This window comes from Macaca mulatta, chromosome 6 (genome assembly GCF_049350105.2).
Source record: "Macaca mulatta isolate MMU2019108-1 chromosome 6, T2T-MMU8v2.0, whole genome shotgun sequence".
NCBI lineage: Eukaryota > Metazoa > Chordata > Mammalia > Primates > Cercopithecidae > Macaca > Macaca mulatta.
Window position 1 is genome coordinate 70,287,629 of NC_133411.1, and position 23,638 is coordinate 70,311,266.

The 23,638-nt window shown below is 40.4% G+C and overlaps 1 protein-coding gene across 2 annotated transcripts; it reads right to left on the reverse strand.

Annotated features, from left to right (window-relative positions):
- Positions 1-1,189: 1,189 nt before the first annotated feature.
- Positions 1,190-15,262, reverse strand: DIMT1 (DIM1 rRNA methyltransferase and ribosome maturation factor). 2 transcript variants are annotated; one of them, XM_015140094.3, is made up of 12 exons: positions 15,054-15,262; positions 14,638-14,711; positions 13,401-13,487; positions 11,142-11,203; positions 10,969-11,062; positions 10,834-10,883; positions 7,111-7,234; positions 6,575-6,667; positions 5,548-5,612; positions 4,794-4,857; positions 3,531-3,637; positions 1,190-1,720 (listed from the first exon to the last, which is right to left on the reverse strand). In XM_015140094.3, exons 1-12 carry the CDS (start codon positions 15,130-15,132, stop codon positions 1,678-1,680), a joined length of 942 nt encoding a protein of 313 aa, XP_014995580.1. In that variant the 5' UTR covers positions 15,133-15,262; the 3' UTR covers positions 1,190-1,677. The 2 variants fall into 2 exon arrangements, with proteins under 2 accessions (XP_014995580.1, XP_028705287.1); XM_028849454.2 differs by having other exon boundaries at positions 10,752-10,883.
- Between the last annotated feature and the right edge of the window lie 8,376 nt (positions 15,263-23,638).

A 23,638-nucleotide genomic window follows, 5' to 3' on the forward strand; every position in this document is an offset into this window, starting at 1 on the left:
TTGAGATTAACCAACTTTCAAAGGGCAATAAAGACGTGAATTTGCTCATTTAAAGCACAACAGATTAGCTTCAAATTTATTATTTGCATTGGATGGGTACTGTCTTTGGAAAGTCTCCTTATAGACAAATATGCTGCCTTATACTATGATGGCTTCATTCTGATCAGGTATTTTAAAAATTAGTACCAGAAAAGATACTGGAGGTAGTATAATACAGTCCTTCAGCTTTACAGATAGTGAAAACTGAAGGCCAGAAAAGGAACTAAAACTCAGAAGTTCATAGGGGTAGAGGGAAATAACCCAAGAAAGCCAAGTTAAATCTTAAAATTTTGACTATAAGGATAGAGATGATACAAGTGAACTTCGTAAAAGAGTTTTGTGAAATTAAACAAAAAATCTACCCTTATGTATATTTCATATTTGTTTAACAAAAGCAGCTTGACGCTTTTGTTCTGGATTACACATCAAGAACAAGCATTATTTTAATTATGTAGTAACATTTACTATATGACTTTGAAGCCAGATTTCAAATCTGGCTTTGTTAAATTAATTGGAAACACTCCTTCTATTAATTTAGGTATTAAAAAAAAGCCAAATATCAATAAAGATATTTTTATTAATTTTTTATAGAAACAAAATAGCTACTAAAACTATTATAGTATATTAACAGCACTTAGTATTATATTGATTTAAACATAGTAGCTAATAAAACTTGTTTATGACATCTATTGAAATTCTCAATCTGACAGTTTTAAAATAGCTTAAAACTAAGCACCAGGTATATGAAAAAAGTACTGGAAATTTTAATTGTCCAGAAATCACAGGAATACTGGGAACCTGTAGTTATGGGAAATGGCTGTTTTTCTGAAGTTGAAAGCAAATATAAAACTATAAAACCAGTTTCAATTACTAAACCCTTTGAAATTTTGCTATGCCTATAGTTATCTACCTAAGAACCATAAAAAAAGATAATTTTATTGTTAACTTCATTCCAGTTTAGCTTCCTCATTTTACATGTAGGGAGTCATGCCCTTTAATATGCCTGGCACTGCTCGGTGGCAGTAGCAGACTTGGGCTTACCCAGAACCCTAAGTCTCTGATGCTATAGGATAGCGAAAGAGGTAGGCAATCATAACAGACAGTGTACAGGATAAATAGGGAAGAGAATGAGAGAACCAAAATAAAAATACTTTAAAAAACAATGATTTTACTGTACATGTGAATAACAAGAAATGGTACAGGGAATGTGAATAACATGAAATGGTATGGGGAATGTGTGACTAGTGAAGCATATTTTAACTGTTTTACTACTGGAGGAACAGAGCTAAAGGCCTAAAGAAGGCCTCACAGTATATAACAGTAAATAGAAGAGTAACATCTTTATACAATAAACTGTTAGAAATAATAAGTTTAAGTGTAAAGTTGTGCGTCTCTGCGGCTCCTGAACTTGAAGATTATTGTGAATAGATTGGACCAGCTCTATACATTAAAAACTTGGATACTTAGAACTTTCCAACTTAAAAATTCAGAATCATAAATGGTGACAACAGTAGTAGTATCGAACCAAAAACAGTCAAGTAAATTATGTCTCTAAAGCAAAAGCATTATCTTCTCAAATACAAAAAATACAAACTTCATTTCTTTTCTTGACCTTGAAAAATTCTGTGTTCCAAACACCTAGGAAAAATGAATACCTTCTGCGTTGAATCCATGTAGCAATCTGAAAAAAGAAATCAAAATGGAATGGTACTGAAATGCTAATTTGTAGCACATAATGGTATATAGTTCTATACCATTAATTTTAAAACATGAATACAGCATGCTGACAGAGCCCACCCACTCCTAATACTAGTTATTAAAGAAACGATACTGGCTGGGCGCAGTGGCTCACACCTGTAATCCCAGCACTTTAGGAGGCTGAGGCAGGTGGATTACCTGTGGTCAGGAGTTCAAGAACAGCCTGGCCAACATGGTGAAACCCTGTCTCTACTAAAAATACAAAAATTAGCGAGGCATGGTGGCATATGCCTGTAATCCTCGCTACTCGGGTGGCTGAGGCAGGAGACCTGCCTGAACCCGGGAGGCAGAGGTTGCAGTGAGCTGAGATTGTGCCTTTGCACTCCAGCCTGGGTGTCAGAGCAAGACTCTGTCTCAAAAAAAAAAAAAAAGGAAAAGAAATGCTACTGTCTGACTAAATTTATAAGATGCGTATTGGTTAAACCATGCCATGTTGGTGCCTCTTTCATTATAGCTTTTATGTCGTAATGAATTTGACTAAAATTATCTTAGACTCATTATCCCAGGCCTAAGAACTCACTGGCACTTGTTTCAAGGTAACTGAACAAGAAGCTGTTTGGAATTGGCAGAAGTCAGATGAATAACCAATCTTACATGCCCCTTCTTCCTCTCTTGAGCTGTTATTTATATTCAAATTAAATACACATGATTTCTCCCTGTAGATACCTGTGTACTTAATAGATTCTAGTTAGTAAACTGCACATGCCCAATATCTTTGAGGAAATTTAGTGAAAATGAAGGAAAAGATAAAATATTTCTCTTTAGACCTGAGGTTATTTTTAGGCTGGCCCATAGAAACAGGTCCAGATAAATTTCTAAAAAAGCAAAGTAGATACTTATGAATAGTATTCAATGCCTAGGATTAACATCTAAAAAGACTCAGTAGTACTGCTAGCCAGCCAATAAAATATAAACTCCATTTGTCTTAGTTATATAGAACTGTGTTTCCAGCTTAGAAAAAGTCAAACCAATGACTTTTAGAACAAACTACCCTCATTTTGTATTCAGCCTCTAGAACATGGAAGCTTTAAAAGTGAATTGGCTAAATAGGCAAGAACTTCTGAAAGTTAACATCTTAATGATTAAAAACAGTAAGTACAGGTTAGTAATTACCTGGGTAATTAATTGAAGCCTTATTCTATTTTCATAAGACTTACTTGCTTAATTCAAGCAAAACAAATTTTGGTCTAAATTACCTAGATAATTATGACAGCTTTTTACTTGAGAAGTATAGAACTTGCCTCAGGCTACAAAACTAACTATATTATTACTAAATGGATAACCAGGTAAGATTCTAACTGGCATTATTGTATGCTTAAGATTGATTTAACAACAGCTATTCCCAGTAAGGAAATTTTAAAAATCAGATCTAGTTACAGGTATTATGATTTTTCTACCTTATGGACTATTTTGGAGGGATAAGCTATTAAGACTAAGACTATGAATGAGAGTTGGGGAGGGAGCAGGAAGGGAGGAACATGCACACCACATTAACACAAAGGCAATCTTCTGGCTCGGACTGTTCTTTACTACTGTTCTTAAAGAAAACGTTCATTCTGCTGCAGCTAACTAGCCTCCATCTTCTACACCAAATACTATTCCATGCCATGGAAGTGCTATGCAATAACTCTCCCAGGTAGCACCTTATACCGCTTAAAAGCCTTTAAAATCTCTAATCTGAAGGTGTCACAGTAAAGAAATGTAAACACTTAGGAAAACAAAAATGTAATTACCTGATGAAGTCATCTATGTCCATGGAACGGGCCCGTTTGTCACTAAAACCTGTGCTGGTTAGGATTTGCTGTATTTTATCTGCTATGCTGAAATCTTCTGGTATTATCTATCAATATAAGATTCAGAATAAATGAACGACATATCTTTAATGAGGTCACCTTGACTCTTTTTTTTAGTTCAGTAAGTCATAAAATAGTCACCTTTAATATATCTGTTAATAAGACTTTGGAAGGCCTGATTGTTTACATAAGACATGGATCTCTAAGTGGCTGATCTTTATTAACAAAAACTTGGAATACCTTGAATTAGTAATCCTGTCTATATTAGCCATTTTCTTCTTTAAAATTCTGTAATAGTTATTAGTTTCAGACTTCACAAATAATTAAAACTGTAAATTAAATTTTAAAGCAACTGTTACTCCTTTCAAAATAATGCATTTTCTTGCTACAGATTTCACCTTAACCACCTCGTTTTTCTCAAAGAGGTGACCTGCCCAAGCCTTGGGAATATTAAGGATTTTACACTTAATGCACATATTTTATCCAAATATTTTTCTTAATCTAGCTTAATATTTTTCTATTATACTTAGGCAGATTATCTAATAACTTTTTCCCCATAAAAGAGAAAATGCAGATAGTATTGTGATACATTAAACCATATAGGTTCTGAGTCATAAAAAATAAAAAGAAAATTGGTCTTTATCTCTGTCCTGTTTAATTAAACTGGAAGCTAAAAAGTTAGCAAACATCACATTACACACACTGTTACACAAATGATAAGCATGAGGCTCACAACCAGAAATCTGCTATTGAGCCATATGAACTTTATTTCAATTTCTGGGTATTAAACTTAGAAATTAATAACTATATTTGTAACTGCTGTGTGAGCAAAAAACAAGACATGGTCACAATTCAGAGGACAGTAAATTGTACACAGTTATTTTAAGTTTTGCAAGCTACACATATCTACAGCTTTGAGGAACCTGTAACTGCTGAATCTGATTCTTGTTATGGCTAAAAACAACTGTCAGTAGTTAGAGGACAGGGTGGAGTAATCAAAGTTGCTCTTATCTGTTCCACAGGATATACAGCAGCACTGACCTGTCAGAATTCAAGTCGAAATTTTGCTAGTTATGCATTCTATATTGTCTTTTAAGGATCCTATGGAATGTACAAAATAATCTCATGCTAGATCAACAAGAATAAAAATGGACATTTTAAAAGAAAACAAATCAATGAAACTGCAGAACATTTTCTACTTACAATATTATGGACTGAACAGTGAATTCTGTAGTTTTTTTCCAAGAGTTGTTGCACTGCACTTGATCTGTAGCATAAAGAAGTGATGCCACTGTTGTTATTCCAAAGTCAGAGTAATTTCTTAAACTTTTTTTTTTTTTTTACTAATATATAAGCCATTTAAGCAATAATTTCATTTTAGATGAAATTAAATCTATGTTCTATATGGTACAATTAAGGAATTTTAAAAGTTGTTGAATATTTAAACTTATGCAGCAAACACTAATTATATTTAAAGTGCAAAATCCTGATAAATACCTCTTAAATTCTTAGAGAAGTTCTAGACCCTCCACAAAACATCCCCTAAAAAAAAATCTCCAAGTCCTGTAAAACTGTGTCTCACCTCTCTTTTACCCTTGAACCCCAAATTGATGAGTTGCATTTTCCCAAGTTAATAAGATGACACATAACCTTCACAAGTGTCGAAGGGGTCCATCATTGCCTCATTTTTCCAACAAAAAACTAGAGCAGATGTATGGTCAGAGTTTGGGAGTGTTTTCCTGTTTTGCCAAAAAAAACCTGATCTGACTCTCAACTCCAGCAAACTTTCTTCATTAAGTTCTCCTGCCTCCCAAGCTCTAAAGATAGTTAAAAAGATGAAGTTTGTCTGGACCCATATCTTTATGCTTTAGGGTAGCTGCTCAGGAAAAGGACCAAATTCTAGCATAGTATCTGGAGCGCTGGTCCTTTACACATTAGAAATTAGTGTAATACTTACTTAAATGCAGCAGAGAGTGTCTTGTTTTTCCTAACAAAGGTTATCCTTACTAGACCATCCCATTCCTGAAATAGAAGATAGACATTTTCTTCAAATTACAAACTTCTTGTTCTTGTCTATGCCTGCTAGGTATTACCTTGTCCTTTAATATATAAAATTGAAGGGAACTTTCTAAAGTGAAGAAAATGTTCTGTATCTTGATCTGGCTGGCACACAGACGCAAAAGTAAGACATACATTTGATTTTTGTACTTTGGTGCATTTCACTGAATATGTCTTTTCCTCAGAATTTTTTTTGACAAGGGTCAAAGCATGACAATTTTTTTTTAATTTGAAAAAATAAAGCCAGGCACAGTGCTGCATGCCTGTAGTACCAGCTACTCGGGAGGCTGAGGTGGGAGGATCGCTTGCGACCAAAAGTTCAAGTCCAGCCTAGGCAACATAGTGAAACCCCATCTTAAAAAAAGAAAGTGGAGGAAAAACAAAATGGTCCCACTTCTGAACAAAGAACATGGCATTTATTTAAATCTAAGTATCATTTTCAAAAATAAGATTCAAAACAGACATGACTTCAGATACTGCCTGTGCAACACCCCTAAACCTCCTTGAAGGAGTTACTGACAAACCACTCCATTTACCACCAGTTGACCACACACACAATCGTGTTTTTCTCTAATGTGGCTGTAGTAAAGTTTTACATCAAGTGGTCTTCTTTCTTGTTTTTAAATCTCAAAAGCAATTACAATTAAAATATGTTACCCATAATATTACTTTAAAACAACTATTTTCATTTTACCTTGTTTTCCAAGTTTTATTCAATTTTTTTTTTTTTTTGAGACTGGGTCTCACTTTATAACTACCTTGCATCAAATTATTCCATCTACTTCAGCAGAGGGATGTGTCCTAATTAGCATTTTCCTATGTTTGAATATTTAGGTTGATTCAATATTTTTCTGCTGCTATAGACACACATCTTCCAGCCTGGACTTTTTTTCCTTTTATTGATTAAGCCAGTATTTTAACCTCACCTGAAAATTGATGGGTGGTGGTGGATTCTTAGGTTCTATCCTTACAACACTGGATTCCACCTTGGGCGGTGGTCTGAAGTTATTCTTTCCAACCTGTTAATGAAAAAGTATTTAAGTAGTACTCTCAAAGGCAACTTTTATTTAGTAACCAAAGATGCTATCCTCACAGAAGGCACAACTAGATGCTCAAGGATGAGTTAAGGTAGATTATTTCAATAATAAAAATCACTGGCTGGGCACTTTGGCTCACACCTGTAATCCCAGCACTTTGGGAGGCCAAGGCAGATGGATCGTTGAGCCCAGGAGTTCAAGACCAACCTGGGCAACATAGCGAAACTCTGTGTCTATAAAAAGTACCAAAAAATTAGCCAGGCATGGTGACACACAGCTCTAGTCCCAGCTACTCGGGAGACTGAGGTGAGAGGACTGCTTGAGTATGGGAGGCAGAGATCGCAGCGAGCCACTGCACTGCAGCTTAGGTGACAGACTGAGATTCTGTCTCAGAAAAAAAGAGAAAGAAAACAAAATTCACTTACTTTCATTAGATGGTCCACACGTGCCAACAGCTGTGTATTAATTGAGAGTCTGCAGTATAACTTATCTCCGGGTTTTGCAACCAGTCGGAGGGCAAATTCTCTTTGAAACATAAGTATAGCACATCTGAAAAGAAAGCAGAAAGGAATAAGGAAAATGGTCATTGTCAACTATAAATGAATTTTGACTGCAATGAATTTTCTTGGGAGAGAAATAGCAAAGCATTCGCAGCTGATTATAAGGTAGGAGAACGCTTTCAGCCTTTTTTATTGCCACAGAATGAGAGAGCTGGCTTTGTTTTTATAATGGCTGTACTCCTCACTGCAAGATAGCTTGCAAATATAAGCCTTTAAAGACTGGATGAGAAGGTGTTTCAAATCAGCACTAGTCCATCACCTCTTCTATGAAAACAAAGTGAAATACATTGTTTCAGCAGCAGAAATATATTTATGGGGTAGCAGACACCTTTAAGGAAGAGGTGAGGCTGAAAAGGCAGATTGTGATGTTCAATGTCTCCTTGATTTGACAGGTTAAAAGATGTACACTTTTTTTTTTTTTGAGACGGAGTTTCACTCTTGTCACCCAGGGTGGAGTGCAATGGCGTAATCTCGACTCACTACAACCTCCATCTCCTAGGTTCAAGTGATTCTCGTGCCTCAGCCTCCTGAGTAGCTGGGATTACAGGTGCACGCCACCACCCCGGTCGATTTTTCTATTTTTAGTACAGACAGTGTTTCACCATGTTGGCCAGGCTGGTCTGGAACTCCTGACCTCAGGTGATCCGCCCACCTCGGCCTCCCAAAGTGCTGGGATTACAGGCATGAGTCACCATGCCCAGCTAAAAGATGTAGACTTTTTATTCAGCAGGCAATGGGGAGACTTTGTAGGGGTTAATGAACAGAAGAGCATCTTCAAAGCTACACTTTGACATTCAAACTTTTGACAATGAGTCACACTAAAAGATACATTTGGCATTGCAAGCCAAGCCACAAATGTCTGCATGTGTATGTGTTTATATTGTATTTCAAAACAAAAATTTCACAGAACTATAATCACCTGGACTACATGCAGTGCCCTCTGATATATTCCATTCCATGTCATTAAAAAAAAAGATGGTCATGACTCATTAATTTTATAACCACTAAATAGTTTTTGACTTGCAGTTTGAAAGCCACTAGTATGTAATGTAGAAAGTGACTTCAAAGTTCATGGAAATATTGAGTTAAAAGATAAAAATAAGGCACCTATAATCACAGCACTTTATGAGGCCAAGGCAGACAGATCGCTTGAGCTCAGGACTCCAAGACCAGCCTAGGCAGAACATGGTGAGACCCCGTCTCTAAAAAAATACAAAAATTAGCTAGGCATGCTAGTACACCCCTGTAGTCCCAGCTATTCAAGAGGCTGAGGTAGGAGAATCATTTGAGCCCAGCCTAGGAGAGGCTGAGGTTGCGGTGAGCTGAGATCTCACCACTGCACTCCAGCCTGTCTCAAAAAAAGAAAAAAAAGAAAAAACATGAACTTTACTATTCAACATAAGCTCCATCAAGTTCAAGACACTTTTGTAAGTGATGATACCAGCCTTTTAGTCTGTAGCAAAGAAACTGAGGCTCTGGGGAATTTAACCATGTCACTGCAGTCTTTTTTTTTTTTTTTTTTTTACATTATTAACTGAAGAAAAAAGCATACCCTTTCAAGATTTTTTAAGACCAGGAAACGAAAATAAATCAGAAGGGCCGGGCACCATGGTTCATGCCTGTAATAATCCCAGCATTTGGGGAGGCTGAGGTGGGCAGATCACTTGAGCTCAGGAGTAGGAGACCACCCTGGGCGATATGGCAAGACCTATCGCTAAAAAAAATACAAAAATTAGCTGAGTATGGTGGCACATGCCTGTAATCTCAGCTACTTGGGAGGCTGAAGTGGGAGGAATGCTTGAGCCCAGGAAGTGGAGGCTGCAGTGAGTGCAGATCACACCACTGCTCTCCAGCCTGGGAACCAGAGCAAGACTGTCTCATAAAATAAAAAGTAAGTCAGAAGGGGCCAAATCAGGACTGTAAGGTGGATGCCTAACCATTTCCCATTGAAACTCTCAAAAAATTGCCCTCGTCTGAGGAGAGGAAGGAGTAGAAGTGTTATGGTGGAGGAATCTCTGGGGAAGCTTTCCTGGGAGTTATTCTGCTACGACTTTAGCTAACTTTCTCAAAACACTTTTGTAATAAGCAGATGTTATCATTCTTTGTTCCTAAAGAAAGTCAGCAAGCAAAATGCCCTGAGCATTAAAGAAAAAAAAAAAAAAGTTGCTATGGGCTTTGCTCTTGACTGGTCTGCTTTTGCTTTGACTCGACCCATTCTGCCTCTTGGTAGGCATTATGTTGACTCTGCTTTGTCTTTAGGATCACACTGGTAAAGCCGTATTTCATCTCCGTTACAATTCTTTGAAGAAATGCTTCAGGATCTTGTTTTCTTTTTTGATAATCTCGCTGTTGCCCAGGCTGGAGTGTGGAGTGCAGTGGCACAATCTCGGCATACTACAACCTCCGCCTCCTGAGTTCAAGCGATTCCCCTGCCTCAGCCTCCCGAGTAGCTGGGATTACAGGTGCCCACTACAATGCCCAGCTAATTTTTGTATTTTCAGTAGAGACAGGGTTTCACCATGTTAGCCAGGCTGGTCTCCTGACCTCAAGTGATCTGCCCGCCTCGGCCTCCCAGAGTGCTAGGATTACAGGTGTGAGCCACTCTACCCAGCCATGTTTCAGGATCTTGATCCCAGTTATATAAAATTTCCACTGGAAACTCTGCTTTTATCTGCAGCTGATTTGAGTACAATGTTTTTTGTTTTGTTTTCTCATAAAATATTTCAGAAAAGAGGGTATGACAGTTTGGGTATCCATCAAGTAGAAACTTTAACTTTGATTTTGCAGTCAGAATTGTGTAAGTTGAACCAACTGAGATGTCTGTGGTGTTGGCTATTGTTTGTGCTGTTCAATGTTTTTCTTCATCACTTAGGGAACAAACAAGATGAATGTTTTCCACAAATTTGATGTGGCCAGTCTGCCACTGTAGGCTTCATTTTCAACACTGTCTCATCCCTTCTTAAAACGAGTTATCCATTTGTGAACTGCTGATTTCTTTGGAATATTGTCCACATAAACTTTCTGTAAAGCATCAATGATTTCACCATTCTTCCAACCAGGCTTCACCATAAATTGGATGTTTGTTCTTACTTCAATTTTAGCAGAGTTCATGTTGCTCTGATACAGGCTCTCTTCAAACTGATGTCTTATCCTTCTCAGGGCCTCACACGAGATCCTGTTCACTTAGTACAGAGTTTATTGTGGTGCAGAAACATTTTGAAATCCATGCATAGTTTTTTCATAATACACATTTTCCATGAACTTTCTGAAGACCTCTTATACTAGAGACCAGTTAGCAAACCACTGCAATTGTCTAGACATAAGGTAATAAAAATTCTAACCTAGGCTTAACGGCAGGAAGATTCAAAAATAGGGAAAGGCTGTCTGGTCTCAGAAGCAGGACTTCTAGCATACTGTCCCCAAATAACCTCTCAATTAAAAAGAGAGAAAGACCTCCATACAAATCAACTTTTCTATAAAAATTCTTCAGTAGTTTTTCAACTGACCTGACTCATTTTTGGCTATGTTCACCACCTGAATTGTAAGTCTTTCAAAATTTGGCAGTAACTCTAGTCTTTTGTCACAAACCTGAAAAAAGGTCGATGTAGCAACAGTTTGAAGACAAAAGGCGATGAGATCTGTAAGAGAATTAACTAGTTATTTCCAGGAAACACACATCAGAGAAACACTTAGTATCATGTTTCTGAAAATGTGAGAACATACCTGATAAGGCAAATTTGCCACACAAGTATCAAAGAATGGCAAATCTGTTTTCAACACATCACCCACTAGTACTTGAAGTTTGCTGGCCACAGGCCTGATGAGAAAAGAAGAAATGTAAAAAGACCATTGTTTCATGAGATTGAAATGACTTTAATTCTATTATGTATACTCACGTGCCCTGAACTCTTTTGTGAAGTTCAGCTACCAGCCTTGGGTCAAGTTCACAAGCAACAACCTAATTAAAAAAAAAAAAAATTATTTAGCTTAATTATGGAATATAAATATTTTATTGTTATCCCAACAGGAACTCTTACATGATTTACGTGACAAACTTCTTTTCCCATTTCTACCACCAATATTCCTTCAATTGTACTCGCCTACTTCAAATAACAAACAAAAATGGGCCAGGTACAGTGGCTCATGCCTGTAATCCCAACACTTTGGAAAGCCGAGGCAGGCAGATCACCTGAGGTCAGGAGTTCGAAACCAGCCTGGCTAACAAGGCGAAACCCCATCTCTACTAAAAATGCAAAAATTAGCAGGGCGCAGTGGTGGGTGCCTGTAATCCCAGCTACTCGGGAGGCTGAGGCAGGAGAATTGCTTGAACCTGGGACGTGGAGGTTGCAGTGATTCAAGATCGTGCCATTGCACTCCAGCTTGGGCGACAGAGAGAGACTCCATCTCAAAACAAAAACAAAAACAGAAACAACACAAAAAATTAGCTGGGCCTAGTGGTGGGCACCTGTAATCCCAGCTATTCAGTAGGCTGAGGCAGGAGAATTGCTTGAACCCTGGAGGCAGAGGTTGCCATGAGCCAAGACTGCGCCACTGCACTCCAGCCGGGGCGACAGAATGAGGCTCCATCTCAAATCAAAACAATAAAAAAGCCGGGTGTGAGGCTGAGGTGGGTGGATCACGAGTTTAGGAGATCGAGACCAGCCTGGCCAACATGGTAAAACTCTATCTCTACTAAAAAATTCAAAAATTAGCTGTTGCAGTGAGCCGAGATCGCGCCATAGCACTCCAGCCTGGCGACAGAGCGAGACTCGGTCTCAAAAACAAACGAACGAACGAACAACCACCATCACCCAGAAAAGTAGACAACCAGATTATGTGAGAGTTCTACCCATATAGTCAATAGAATCACGTTTCATTTGTCTCCATCCTTTGTAATTGAACAGATGATGAAAGAAAATATACCACATGTCTGTGCAGTCAGTGTTGTTAGAGAAGAACGTACAATGCGATTGCTCTTACTGTAAGTATGTCACATCTACTGAGATACACAATACATGGCATAGATAACTTCTCAAGTAAATGAAATAGATGTCAAATAAGGCCGAAATTGAAATTTTATTCCAATTTCAGCTGAGGTTTCACTGACTTCTTTTTATTTAAAAAACTTTTTTTAAGAGATGGGGTCTCACTCTGCTGCCCAGGCTGGAGTGGAGTGGGCGCTATCATAGCTCACTGCTGCCTTGAGGTCCTGGGCTCATGGGATCCTCCCACCTCACCTTCCTGTGCAGCTGGGACCACAGGTGTGTACCACATCAGGCTAATTTCCTTTCTTTATTTTTTTTAGAGACGGGTCTCACTATGTTGCCTGGGCTGGTCTCAAAACTCCTGGACTCAAACAATCCCCCTACCTTGGCCTCCCAAAGTGCTGGGATTACAGGCGTGAGCCACCATGCCCAGCCTCTTTTTTATTTTTTATAGAGATTGGGTCTCACTTTGTTGCCCAGGCTAGTCTCAAGCTCGTGGCTTCAAGCAATCTTCCTGCCTCAGCCTCCCAAAGTGCTGGGATTACAGATGTGAGCCACAGCTCCTGGCCCCACTTCTATATAGACTGTCTTTACAGGGTAAACAATGTGCTGCTTATTCTGTTTGGCTCCCAGATGTATCTTTAAAAAAAAAAAAATTCCCTGTTGAAATACTTAAGTGGTTTCTGTTTTCCTGACTGAAATATCTCATATTTTCTTTTTTTTTTTCTTTTTTTTTTGAGCAGAGTCTTACCCTGTCACCAGGCTGGAGTGCAGCGGTGCAATCCTGGCTCACTGCAACCTCTGACTCCTGGGTTCAAGTAGTTCTCCTGCCCCAGCCTCCGGAGTAGCTGGGACTACAGGCACCCGCCACCACACCCAGCTAATTTCTGTATTTTTAGTAGAGATGGGGTTTCACCATGTTGGCCAGGATGGTCTCAATCTCTTGACCTCGTGATCCAACCGCCTCGGCCTCCCAAAGTGCTGGGATTACAGGCGTGAGCCACCGCACCCGACCGAAATATCTCATATTTTCCAAGACAAAATTTCCAACAAGGGATCAGGAGTTACTACTAAAATAATAGCAATTAATTAAAACATATTCAGATTGAAAACCAACTGAGCTTGCTAACATAGTCATTTGTGATACCAAACATTAAATCCCCTTTTTACCTTTTTTGCCTTTTCTAACAACTTTACAGTCATGTTGCCAGTTCCAGGTCCAACTTCTAGCACTACATCAGTTGGTCTTAAGGCAGCCTAAAAGCAAGCACGAACACTTTAGCTCTTCTGGCACATCAGAACACAGAAGTTAATTTACACTTGACCATCTTTACTCACATGTGCTCTGATAAGAACTCTTAATCTGACTCCATTTTTAGATTCTTCATGATCCATGTGGTTAACAAAATTACCTCAATAACATTTGGTGCAAATGAAAATCTAAAACCTCTCCTAACTTGGAGGAATACTGCTCAACTTTAGGAGTCAGAAAAGCAGGAACAGCATTTCTGGGATTGACATTCTGATTTCTATCTAGAAATACTCCAGTCGCCTCTTGTTACCTTCTCTGTTCACATCAACAAGTTCAAATGGGAAAGGACTGTACTTGCTGGACGAGGTTTTTTCAATTCTCAACCCACCTATGATTTCAAGGATGCAGAACAGCAGCAACTGTAAACAAAATTGAATGTCTGCACACAGCTGTAATATTCTAGGGCCACAGCTTTCATCAGATGCTCAAAGGAAACTATGAGCTAAAAAGGTTAAAATAGTACACCAACTTTTTTTTTTTCTCATTTTTCAAATGACACGAAGCCCAACAAGATCCTTTAACTATGTAATGCTCTTTCTACAACTCCAAGATGCTTTCCTTGCTTTTAACCATAAGTGTAATCTGCACCGTGTATATTTCACTTCCTAGCACCCAAACATCCATAACCATAAGAGAACATCAATAACTCAGATAGGAGTAATACTCCAAGCAATTTATATGTGGTACTGGAATACATCAAATAATTTATATGTGGTACTATATGTTTTTCTGGGGAACAAACTTTCTAATGTGTGGTTTAGACATAAATAGATGGAGTACATAAAAACTAAAAGTGATAAAAAAAAAAGTGATTAGAAATAGAAGAATAATTATCTTGAACAAATACAAAGGTCCAGCTATAAAGTAGATAATCCACAAAAAGACACAGAATTGGGAACCAGGAGAAACTCAGACCCACACAATGAATCTTATTTATGCAGAAGACAGCCCGTGAATCCTAGACAATTATTTGATTCATTCAACAAATATTTACAGAGCATCTAATTTATGGCAGGCAGACTTTCTGCCCTTATGTATTCACAGGAATAAAATTAATAAACCAACAACTCTCTCCCTTTCCTCTTCCATACCCACCTTATCGATAATGCTGTTAATAATGAGAGGATTTTTCAAAATGTGCTGCCCAATTCCCGTATTGAACATGAGTCCTGTAAGAAAACACGAAACAGCCTTAATTTTCCTACTGAGATTAGATATTAGACAGTCCCAGAGAAGAAAGCCGCATGGGTAGGGGGAAGATTTCTGAGCCAACCAGGGCCATGAAATGTCACGCCAGGACTGCCAAACTCTTTTAAGTTCATCCTCCAGCTGTAAAGGACGCCAACGACTGCGCGCAGGGCCTGCGGCCGACTCGGGGACCCACCCCTGCCTTCCGCGCTCACGGGAGCGGGTCCTGACCGGCCTCCGCCGATCAGGTCTCGGTCCGCACCCCAGGCTAGGTCCTGCCGGAAGACCTGACCCGACCCCAGCTTCCTCGCGGGCATCCGCACCTCCAGCGCTCTTCAGCTCCCGGCGCTGCTCCTGCCGCCCGCGGCGGCGGCCAATGGCCCCCGACTTGACCTTCGGCATCTTGGCAGGAAGCGGGCCCACAGGCCCGGGACCGCAAGGAGGACCAAAGTGGGCTAGCGTGAGAAGGCCAACACGTGGGAATCGCCGCTTCGCGCCGCCCGCACCACTCCGGCCCAAGTTCGGGAGGGGCAAAGGTCCGCCCCCTCCCGTACGCTCTGGGCTCCTCCTCCAGAAAGAGGGCGGACCTTGGAGCCCACTGACTGCCGGGAATTGGAGTCACCGAGAGAGGAAAGCCGAACTGCGGGAGCCTACAGATCCCAGAAGACACCGCGCTACAGAGGCTTGCAGTCAGGAGTTGGAGCTCTTGTCCCAACCCGAGCTGGATAAGAAGGTGTTGGTGTGGTGCTCTCGGTGTTGCGAAGGCTGTTTAAGTTATATGATGAGGTTAAGCCTATGGATGTTTTAGAAGGCCAAGTTCTGGGATCGTTGAGGTCCGAAGAAGTATTCACGTGCCTCCCTCCTGTTTTCCTGCAGCTTGTGGGGGTGGGAAACCCGGAATTTGGGGATGAGCTTGCTCTTTTGTGGGAATGCATTTTTTGCTGCTTGCCTTGGGGAAAAGAACTGCAAGAGTGGAATTAACTCTGGTTTCGCTAGGGCTATGGTTGCTTCTATTAGGAATAGAAGAATAATTATCTTGAACAAATACAAAGGTCCAGCTATAAAGTAGATAATTCACAAAAAGACACAGAATTGGGAACCAGGAGAAACTCAGACCCACAGAATGAAGCTTATCGTGCAGAAGACAGCCGGTGAATCCTACAAAATTATTTGATTCATTTAACAAATAATTCAGCAAATTCCTTTTGTGCCTCATCATTCACTCCGTAAACATTTATTGAGCTCCAACTGTGTAGCAAACACTGCTGGGGAGTCTGCGTAAGAAACTTACCTCAAAGTTTATTCTGTTGAGAGAGATGGACAGAAACTCCAAAACGCTGTAAATACGATAACGTATTGGTCATTGTGCTAGGACAGTGTGCCTGACTATAAACTCCGTGAGTACCAGGGCCACAATATCCACATCTGTCTTGCCAGCCAGTGTAATGGCTCTCTTAAATTTTTCTGTGTGTATTCTGTTTCGCTGAAGAAATAGCTTCTTCCTGTCATTACTAAAGCTAACTTTCTTTTGAGCAGTTCATTGTGTGCATTCCCAAACCTTGGTCTTAGGCCCTTCTTTCTTTGATGTAGTTCTAAGTCAGAAAAAAAGTCTCATATACCCTAGTAGCACCTTCAGCTATGTGTTTCATTTCAGTAATCATTGTTATTCCACAAGTCTAAAGAGTCTACACTGTGCTAGGCACTTCCAAATGTTAATAGGGTGGACATGGCCTGGAGAGGTGGCTCATGCCTGTAATCCCAGCACTTTGGGAGGCCAAGGCGGGCGGATCACTTGAGCTGAGAAACTTGAGATCAACCTGGGCAACAGTGTGAGACCCCGTCTCTACAAAAAATACAAACATTAGCCAGGCATGGTGGTGCAGGCCTGTAGTCTCAGCTACACAGGAGGCTGAGGTGGGAGCATCACTTGAGCCCAAGTATTTGTAGTGAGCCAAGATTGCACCAACCTGGGTGATGACAGCATAATAGCCTGTCTAAAAAAAAAAAAAAAAAAAGGATGAACATGACACAAAACGCTGTGTGTGATTTGTTATTGTTGTTGTTTTTTTTGGGGGTGGGGGTTGGTTTTGTTTTTTTGAGACAGTCTCACTCTGTCACCCAGTCTGGAGTGCAGCAGCATGATCTCAGCTCACTGCAACCTCCGCCTGCCGGGCTCAAGTGATCCTCCCACCTCAGCCTCCCAAGTAGCTGAGATGACAGGCATGAACCACCTTGCCCAGTTAATTTTTGTATTTTTTGTAGAAGCAGGGTCTCACTTTGTTCCACAGGCTGATCTCAAACTTCCTAGCTCAAGTGATCTACCCACCTTGGCCTCTAGGTTGCATTTCTTCTGTGAAATAAAAGGATGCATTTCTTCTGTGAAATAAAAGATTGCATTTCTTCTATGAATAAAAGGCAAGTTTTTCTGTAGAGAAGGAGCTGTGGAGGTGGTAGGACAAAGGGCATGAGTGCGGAGAAGGTTTGAAGATCCTTTATGGGTAATGGGAGAGGAAGATTAGAAGGAATTCAAGAAGACATGGCATGTCTTCCAGCTAAATGTGGAGCCCAGTATCTCCAATGTGTACTGCTGTTTAACCACAGCCTGGAGAGAAGAGCAGAGAAGACAAAATGGTTCTTTTGATTCATCAATGAATGACCACTATTGCTCCCTAGAATAACATTGTAGGCCTCTCACATTAAGTTCCTATTTACCTTACTTATTTACTTCCCAATGTCATCAAGTTTCTTTTTCTTTCTTAAACATCTTTATACCTCGGCTTTGTGAGTACTGTTCCCTTTGCATTCTCGACCTTCCCCTGGATAACTTGTTTGCTCTTAAAGACACAACTCATATATATATATATATTTTTTAAGATAGAGCCTCACTCTGTCACCCAGGCTGCAGTGCAGTGCCATGATCTTGGCTCACTGTAACCTCAGCCTCCCAGGTTCAAGCTATTCTCATGCCTCAGCCTTTCAAGTAGCTGGAATTACAGGTGTGTACCACCATGCAGGCTAATTTTTTTTTTTCTTTTTTTAGTAGAGATGGGTTTTCACCATGTTGCCCAGGCTGGTCTTGAACTGGCCTCAAGTCGTCTGCCCGCCTCTCCCTCCCAAAGTGCAGGGATTACAGGCATGAGTTACCATGCCCAGCTTCAAATATTATGTTTTTTTAAATGGTGGTTCAGGCTGGGTTTCAGTGAGGCAGAGTTGCAGTGAGCCGAGTTCGTGCCACTGCACTCCAGGCTAGGCAACAGAATGAGACTCCATCTAAAACAAAGAAAGAAAGGAGGAGGGAGGGAGGGAAGGAGGGAGGGAGGGAGGGAGGGAAGGAAGGAAGGAAAGAAGGAAGGAAGGAATCCTGAATACTATAAACAAGATTCTTCTATAAATGTGTTCTTTAGAATGATCTAAATATGTGGCCGGGCACGGTGACTCAAGCCTATAATCTCAGCACTTTGGGAGGCCAAGGTGAGTGGATCATTTGAGGTCAGGAGTTCGAGACCAGCCTGGCCAACATGGTGAAACCCCATCTCTACTAAAAATACAAACATTAGCTGGGCATGGTGGCATGTGCCTGTAATGCCAGCTACTCGGGAGGCTGAGGCAGGAGAATTGCTTGAGCCTGGGAGGCAGAGATTGTGATAAGCTGAGGTTGTGCCACTGCACTCCAGTCTGGGCAACATAGTGAGACCCTGTCTCAAAAACAAAAACAAGGCCGGGCGCGGTGGCTCAAGCCTGTAATCCCAGCACTTTGGGAGGCTGAGGCGGGCGGATCACGAGGTCAGGAGATCGAGACCATCCTGGCTAACACGGTGAAACCCCGTCTCTCCTAAAAATACAAAAAACTAGCCGGGCGCGGTGGCGGGCGCCTGTAGTCCCAGCTACTCGGGAGGCTGAGGCAGGAGAATGGCGTAAACCTGGGAGGCGAGGCGGAGCTTGCAGTGAGCTGAGATCCAGCCACTGCACTCCAGCCTGGGTGACAGAGCAAGACTCCGTCTCAAAAAAAACAAACAAACAAACAAAAAAAAAAGCAAAAAAGAATGATCTAAATATTTTTAGATCATCATAAAGACTATGTTAGATTAATAAAATTAATTAAAGAAGATGATATGGTCTCTGTTTAATACCAGCATAAGTGTAAACCTTGTCAGTGAATATTACATAATCTCAAAAACATTTGTCAGATAAGCGTTTCCATATCATTACCATTGTTAAAAGAGAAACTAAGGCACAGTAAAATCTTAAAGTGTTTATTTGAACAGGCAGTGATTCATGAATCGGTTTGGGACTCTGCTAAAGGGGCACCAAAGACAGGCTTTTATAGGGTGAATGTGGAAGTGTGGCAAATAAAATACACTGAGTTGGGTTTTGGTTTGCTTCTGTAGGAACCCAGGGTGCTGGAGCAGCCTCAGTCTAATGGCCTATTAATTATTTTAACACCATAAAATAATGTATATCATGTTGCAAAATAAAACTTTTAGAGGGATTCCAAATACAACAAAAACCAAATTATTAGGGTACATAGAATTCTATTTGTGGGTTAGAGTCTATTTTTATTTTTACTATTTGTTTATTTTTGAGACAGGGTCCTGCTCTGTCTCCCAGGCCGGAGTGCAGTGGCACAATCATGGCTGACTGCAACCTCCCTGTCCAGGACTCAAGCAATCCTCCCACCTCAGCCTCCAGAGTAGCTGAGACCACAGGTTCGCGCTACCATGCCCGGCTAATCTTAGTATTTTTTGTGGAGATGGCGTTTGCCTAGGCTGATCTTGAACTCTTGAGCTTAAGTGATCCTCCCACCTCAGCCTATGAAAGTGCTGAGCTCAGAGGTGTGAGTCACCACACCTGGCTAGAGTCTATTTTCATATTGTATATTTATATTTAGGTACTTTTTATTTTAAACAATAGTATAAATAAAAATATTTTATTCTATGAAGTGGTGCATGCTCATAATCCCAGCTTCATTAAGGAGACTGAGATGGGAGGAACACTTGAGCCCAGGAATTTGAGACGAGCCAGAGCAGAGCAACATGAGACCCTGTCTCTAAAAGCAAAAAAAAAGAAAAAAGGCCCTTTTCCAAGTTATTACACACTCTTAATAATTAATATTGAAAACTGCTGCAGAAACTTTCACCTTATGAATGCTAAATCATTCCTATACCATTGTTCTTATAAAAATAGAGCCATACACGTTTTAGTTTATACCTGAAAAATACTTTCAGTACTTTGAAGTGGTTCTCTAGTATAGATTTCCAAGCATGGAATTATTTACTCGAACTGCGTGAACATTTTAGTCTTTGAATATAAATTAACAAATTATTTTCTTTTTTATTTTTTGAGATAGAATCTTGCTCTGTTGCCCAGGCTGGAGTGCAGTGGCACGATCTCTGCTCACTGCAACCTCTGCCTCCCAGGTTCAAGCAATCCTCCTGCCTCAGACCCCTAGTAGCTGGGATTACAGGCACTGCCACCATGCCCGGCTAATTTTTGTATTTTTAGTAGAGGCAGGGTTTCCCCATATTGGCTAGGCTGGTCTCGAACTCCTGACCTCAAGTGATCCACCCACTCATCTTGAACTCCTGACCTCAGGTGTTAATGTTAATGAATTAATGTTAATGAACATAAACATTAATGAATGTTAATAAACATTAATGAATATAAACCTTAATGTTAATAAATATAAAGCTACATCAACATTTTTACCAGCTACCATATTCCATTGTATAAACATACCATAATTTATATAATCAGTCCTTATGGAAAGATATATTGTTTCAAGTTTACTATAAACAAAAATGAATCTAGGAATTCTGTTAATTTATAAACATCCAGTGAGCTGTATTATAATGTAGAGTTATCCAAGACTCAATTTTATGCAAGTTAAAATAATAAATGAAGGGTAGCAAATTAGAGAGCCTATAACTTTTGAGCATGTATTCTATTGCTGCTTCAGCGAAGTACCACAAACCTAATTAGTGCCTTACAACAAGATACATTTATTAAATTTAGGGTTCTGGAGGTTAGAAGTCTAAAATTGTTTGCATGTCTGAGTTTCTTCTGGTGGCTGTAGAAGAGAATCAGTTTCCAAAACTTTCCCAGCTTCTATAGGCTTTCTGCATTCCTTGGCTCCTGGCCCTGGCATCCCTCTGACATCTATTATACCGGCGTATTTTCTTTGTCTTGGACACTCCAGCCTCCCACTTATAAAGACCCATCTGATTACATTGGACCTAGAGGATAATCCAGGATAATCTTCCCATAGTAAAATTATCCTGGATGATTTAATCACATTGGCAAAATCCCTTTTGCTCTGTAAAGTAACATATTCACAGGTTTTGGGGATTAGGACGTGGACATCTTTTATTCTACCTACCACAAAACAGAGATCTAAATTTGTTTAGAAATGGAGAACCTCGAGCCTCACCTCAGACCAAGATCCCCATGTGATTCTATGCACACTTAAAATTTGAGAAGTACTATCTTTTTTTTTTTTTTTCTGAGACAGAGTTTTGCTCTGTCGCCCCCAGGCTAGAGTGCAATGGCGTAATCTCGGCTCACTGCAACCTCCTTCTCCCGGGTTCAAGCGATTCTCCTGCCTCAGCCTCCCGAGTAGCTGGGATTACAGGCATGCACCACCACGCCCAGCTAATTTTTTGTATTTTTGGTAGAGATGAGGTTTCTCCATGTTGATCAGGCTGGCCTTGAACTCCTGACCTCAGGTGATCCGCCTGCCTCAGCCTTCCAAAGTGCTGGGATTACAGGTGTGAGCCACGTTTCCAGGCCTGAGAAGTACTATCTTTCAATAAAATCAGAAGATACAGTTAAGCAAAAAGAAAATAAAGCATGGTCACAATACCCATCCAACTAGTGATAAACCCTCTTAGCATTTTGGCATTTATTTATTTCCAAAAGTGGGACATTCTGAACATAATGTTTTGCAATCCCCTTTTTTCACAATGCATTGTGAATGTGTAAACATGTCAACAAATACACTTCAAGATAATTTTATTTTAATTAATTAATTAATATATATATTTTTGAGAGAGAGTCTCCCTCTGCCGCCCAGGCTGCAGTGCAGTGGCATGATCTCAGCTCACTGCAACCTCCGTCTCCTGGGTTCAAGCAATTCTCCTGCCTCAGCCTCCCTAATAGTTGGGATTACAGGTGCCCGCCACCAAGCCTGGCTAATTTCTGTATTTTTAGTAGAGAGGAGGTTTCATTATGTTGGCCAGGCTGGTCTGGATCTCCTGACCTCCAGCAATCCACACGCCTCTGCCTCCCAAAGTGCTGGAATTACAGGCTTGAGACGCTGCACCCGGCCTGTTTATTTATTCTTGAAATGGAGTCTCGCTCTGTTGCTTAGGCTGGAGTGCAGTGGTGCGAACTCCGCTCACTGCAACCTCTGCTTCCCGGCCTCAAGCGATTCTTCTGTCTCAGCCTCCTGAGTAGCTGGAATTACAAGCACATGCCACCACTCCAGGCTAATTTTTGTATTTTTAGTAGAGACGGGGTTTCACCATGTTGGCCAAGCTGGTCTCGAACTCCTGACCTTAGGTGACCCATCCGTCTTGATCTCCCAAAGTGCTGGGATTACAGATGTGAGCCACTGTGCTCGACCTCAACATAATTTTAAATGGCCAATTTGTATTTTATTATATATGGATGTATTGTGATTTAATCATTCGTCTCATTGGTGATTGTTTAGGTAATTTTATCTTTTTACTTTAAAAAACAGCCCTTGTGTGATTGACATTCTCGGAATGCGGAGCTTGGTTCAAATCCTAACATGGCCTTTTACTAGCTGTTTAACGTTAGGTGGGCTAACGTTTGATTTCTCTGTGCTTCAGTTTCTTGATCTGTAAAGTGGACATAAAGAAAATACCTACCTTGTAAGGATCGTTCTGAGGATTAAAATAAATAATTCCCATAAAGATCTTAAAACTGTACCTGGAATATTCTAAATGAGCAATAAAGGTTTTCTATTATTAATCTTTATGAACACTCTACTATTTCCTTACAACTTCTCTTATTATTGTTATTATTTTGAGATGGAGTTTCATTCCTGTTGCCCAGGCTGAAGTGCGATGGCATGATCTCGCCTCACTGCAGCCTTTGCCCCCAGGATTCAAGTGATTCTCCTACCTCAGCCTCCCGAGTAGCTGGGATTACAGGCCTGCACCACCATGCCCAGCTAATTTTTTATATTTTTAGTAGAGACAGGGTTTCTCCATGTTGGTGAGGCTGGTCTTGAACTCCTGACCTAAGGTGATCTGCCTGCCTCGGCCTCCCAAAGTGCTGGGATTACAGGCGTGAGCCACTGCGCCTGGCCTTATTATTTTTAAGAAATATGTAGTTGGTGTGTATTTTTAATTAATTTGTTTATTTTGAGATGGAGTCTCTTATTTATTTATTTATTTATTTATTTATTTATTTATTTATTTTGAGACAGAGTCTTGTTCTGTTGCCCAGGCTGGAGTGCAGTGGAGCAATCTTGGCTCACTGCAACCTCTGCCTCCCGGGTTCAAGCGATTCCCCTGCCTCAGCCTCCCGAGTAGCTGGGATTACAGGCGTCCAGGCTAATTACTGTATTTTTCGTAGAGATAAGGTTTCACCATGTTGGCCAGACTGGTCTCGAACTCCTGACTTCGTGATCCGCCCGCCTCGGCCTCCCAAAGGGCTGGGATTACAGGTGTGACCTACTGCGCCCACCCCATATTATTTTTGAAATGGGTGTGTGTGTGAACTCTCTATATGTCCCAGGCTGGCTTCGAACTCCTGGGCTCAAGTGATCCTCCTGCCTCAATATCTGGAGTAGCTGGGACTACAGGCACGCACCACTGCGCCTGAGTAAGTTCTCTTTTTGAGGATAAGAACATTTAGGTGACTATGCTAGCTTTTAGCAGAG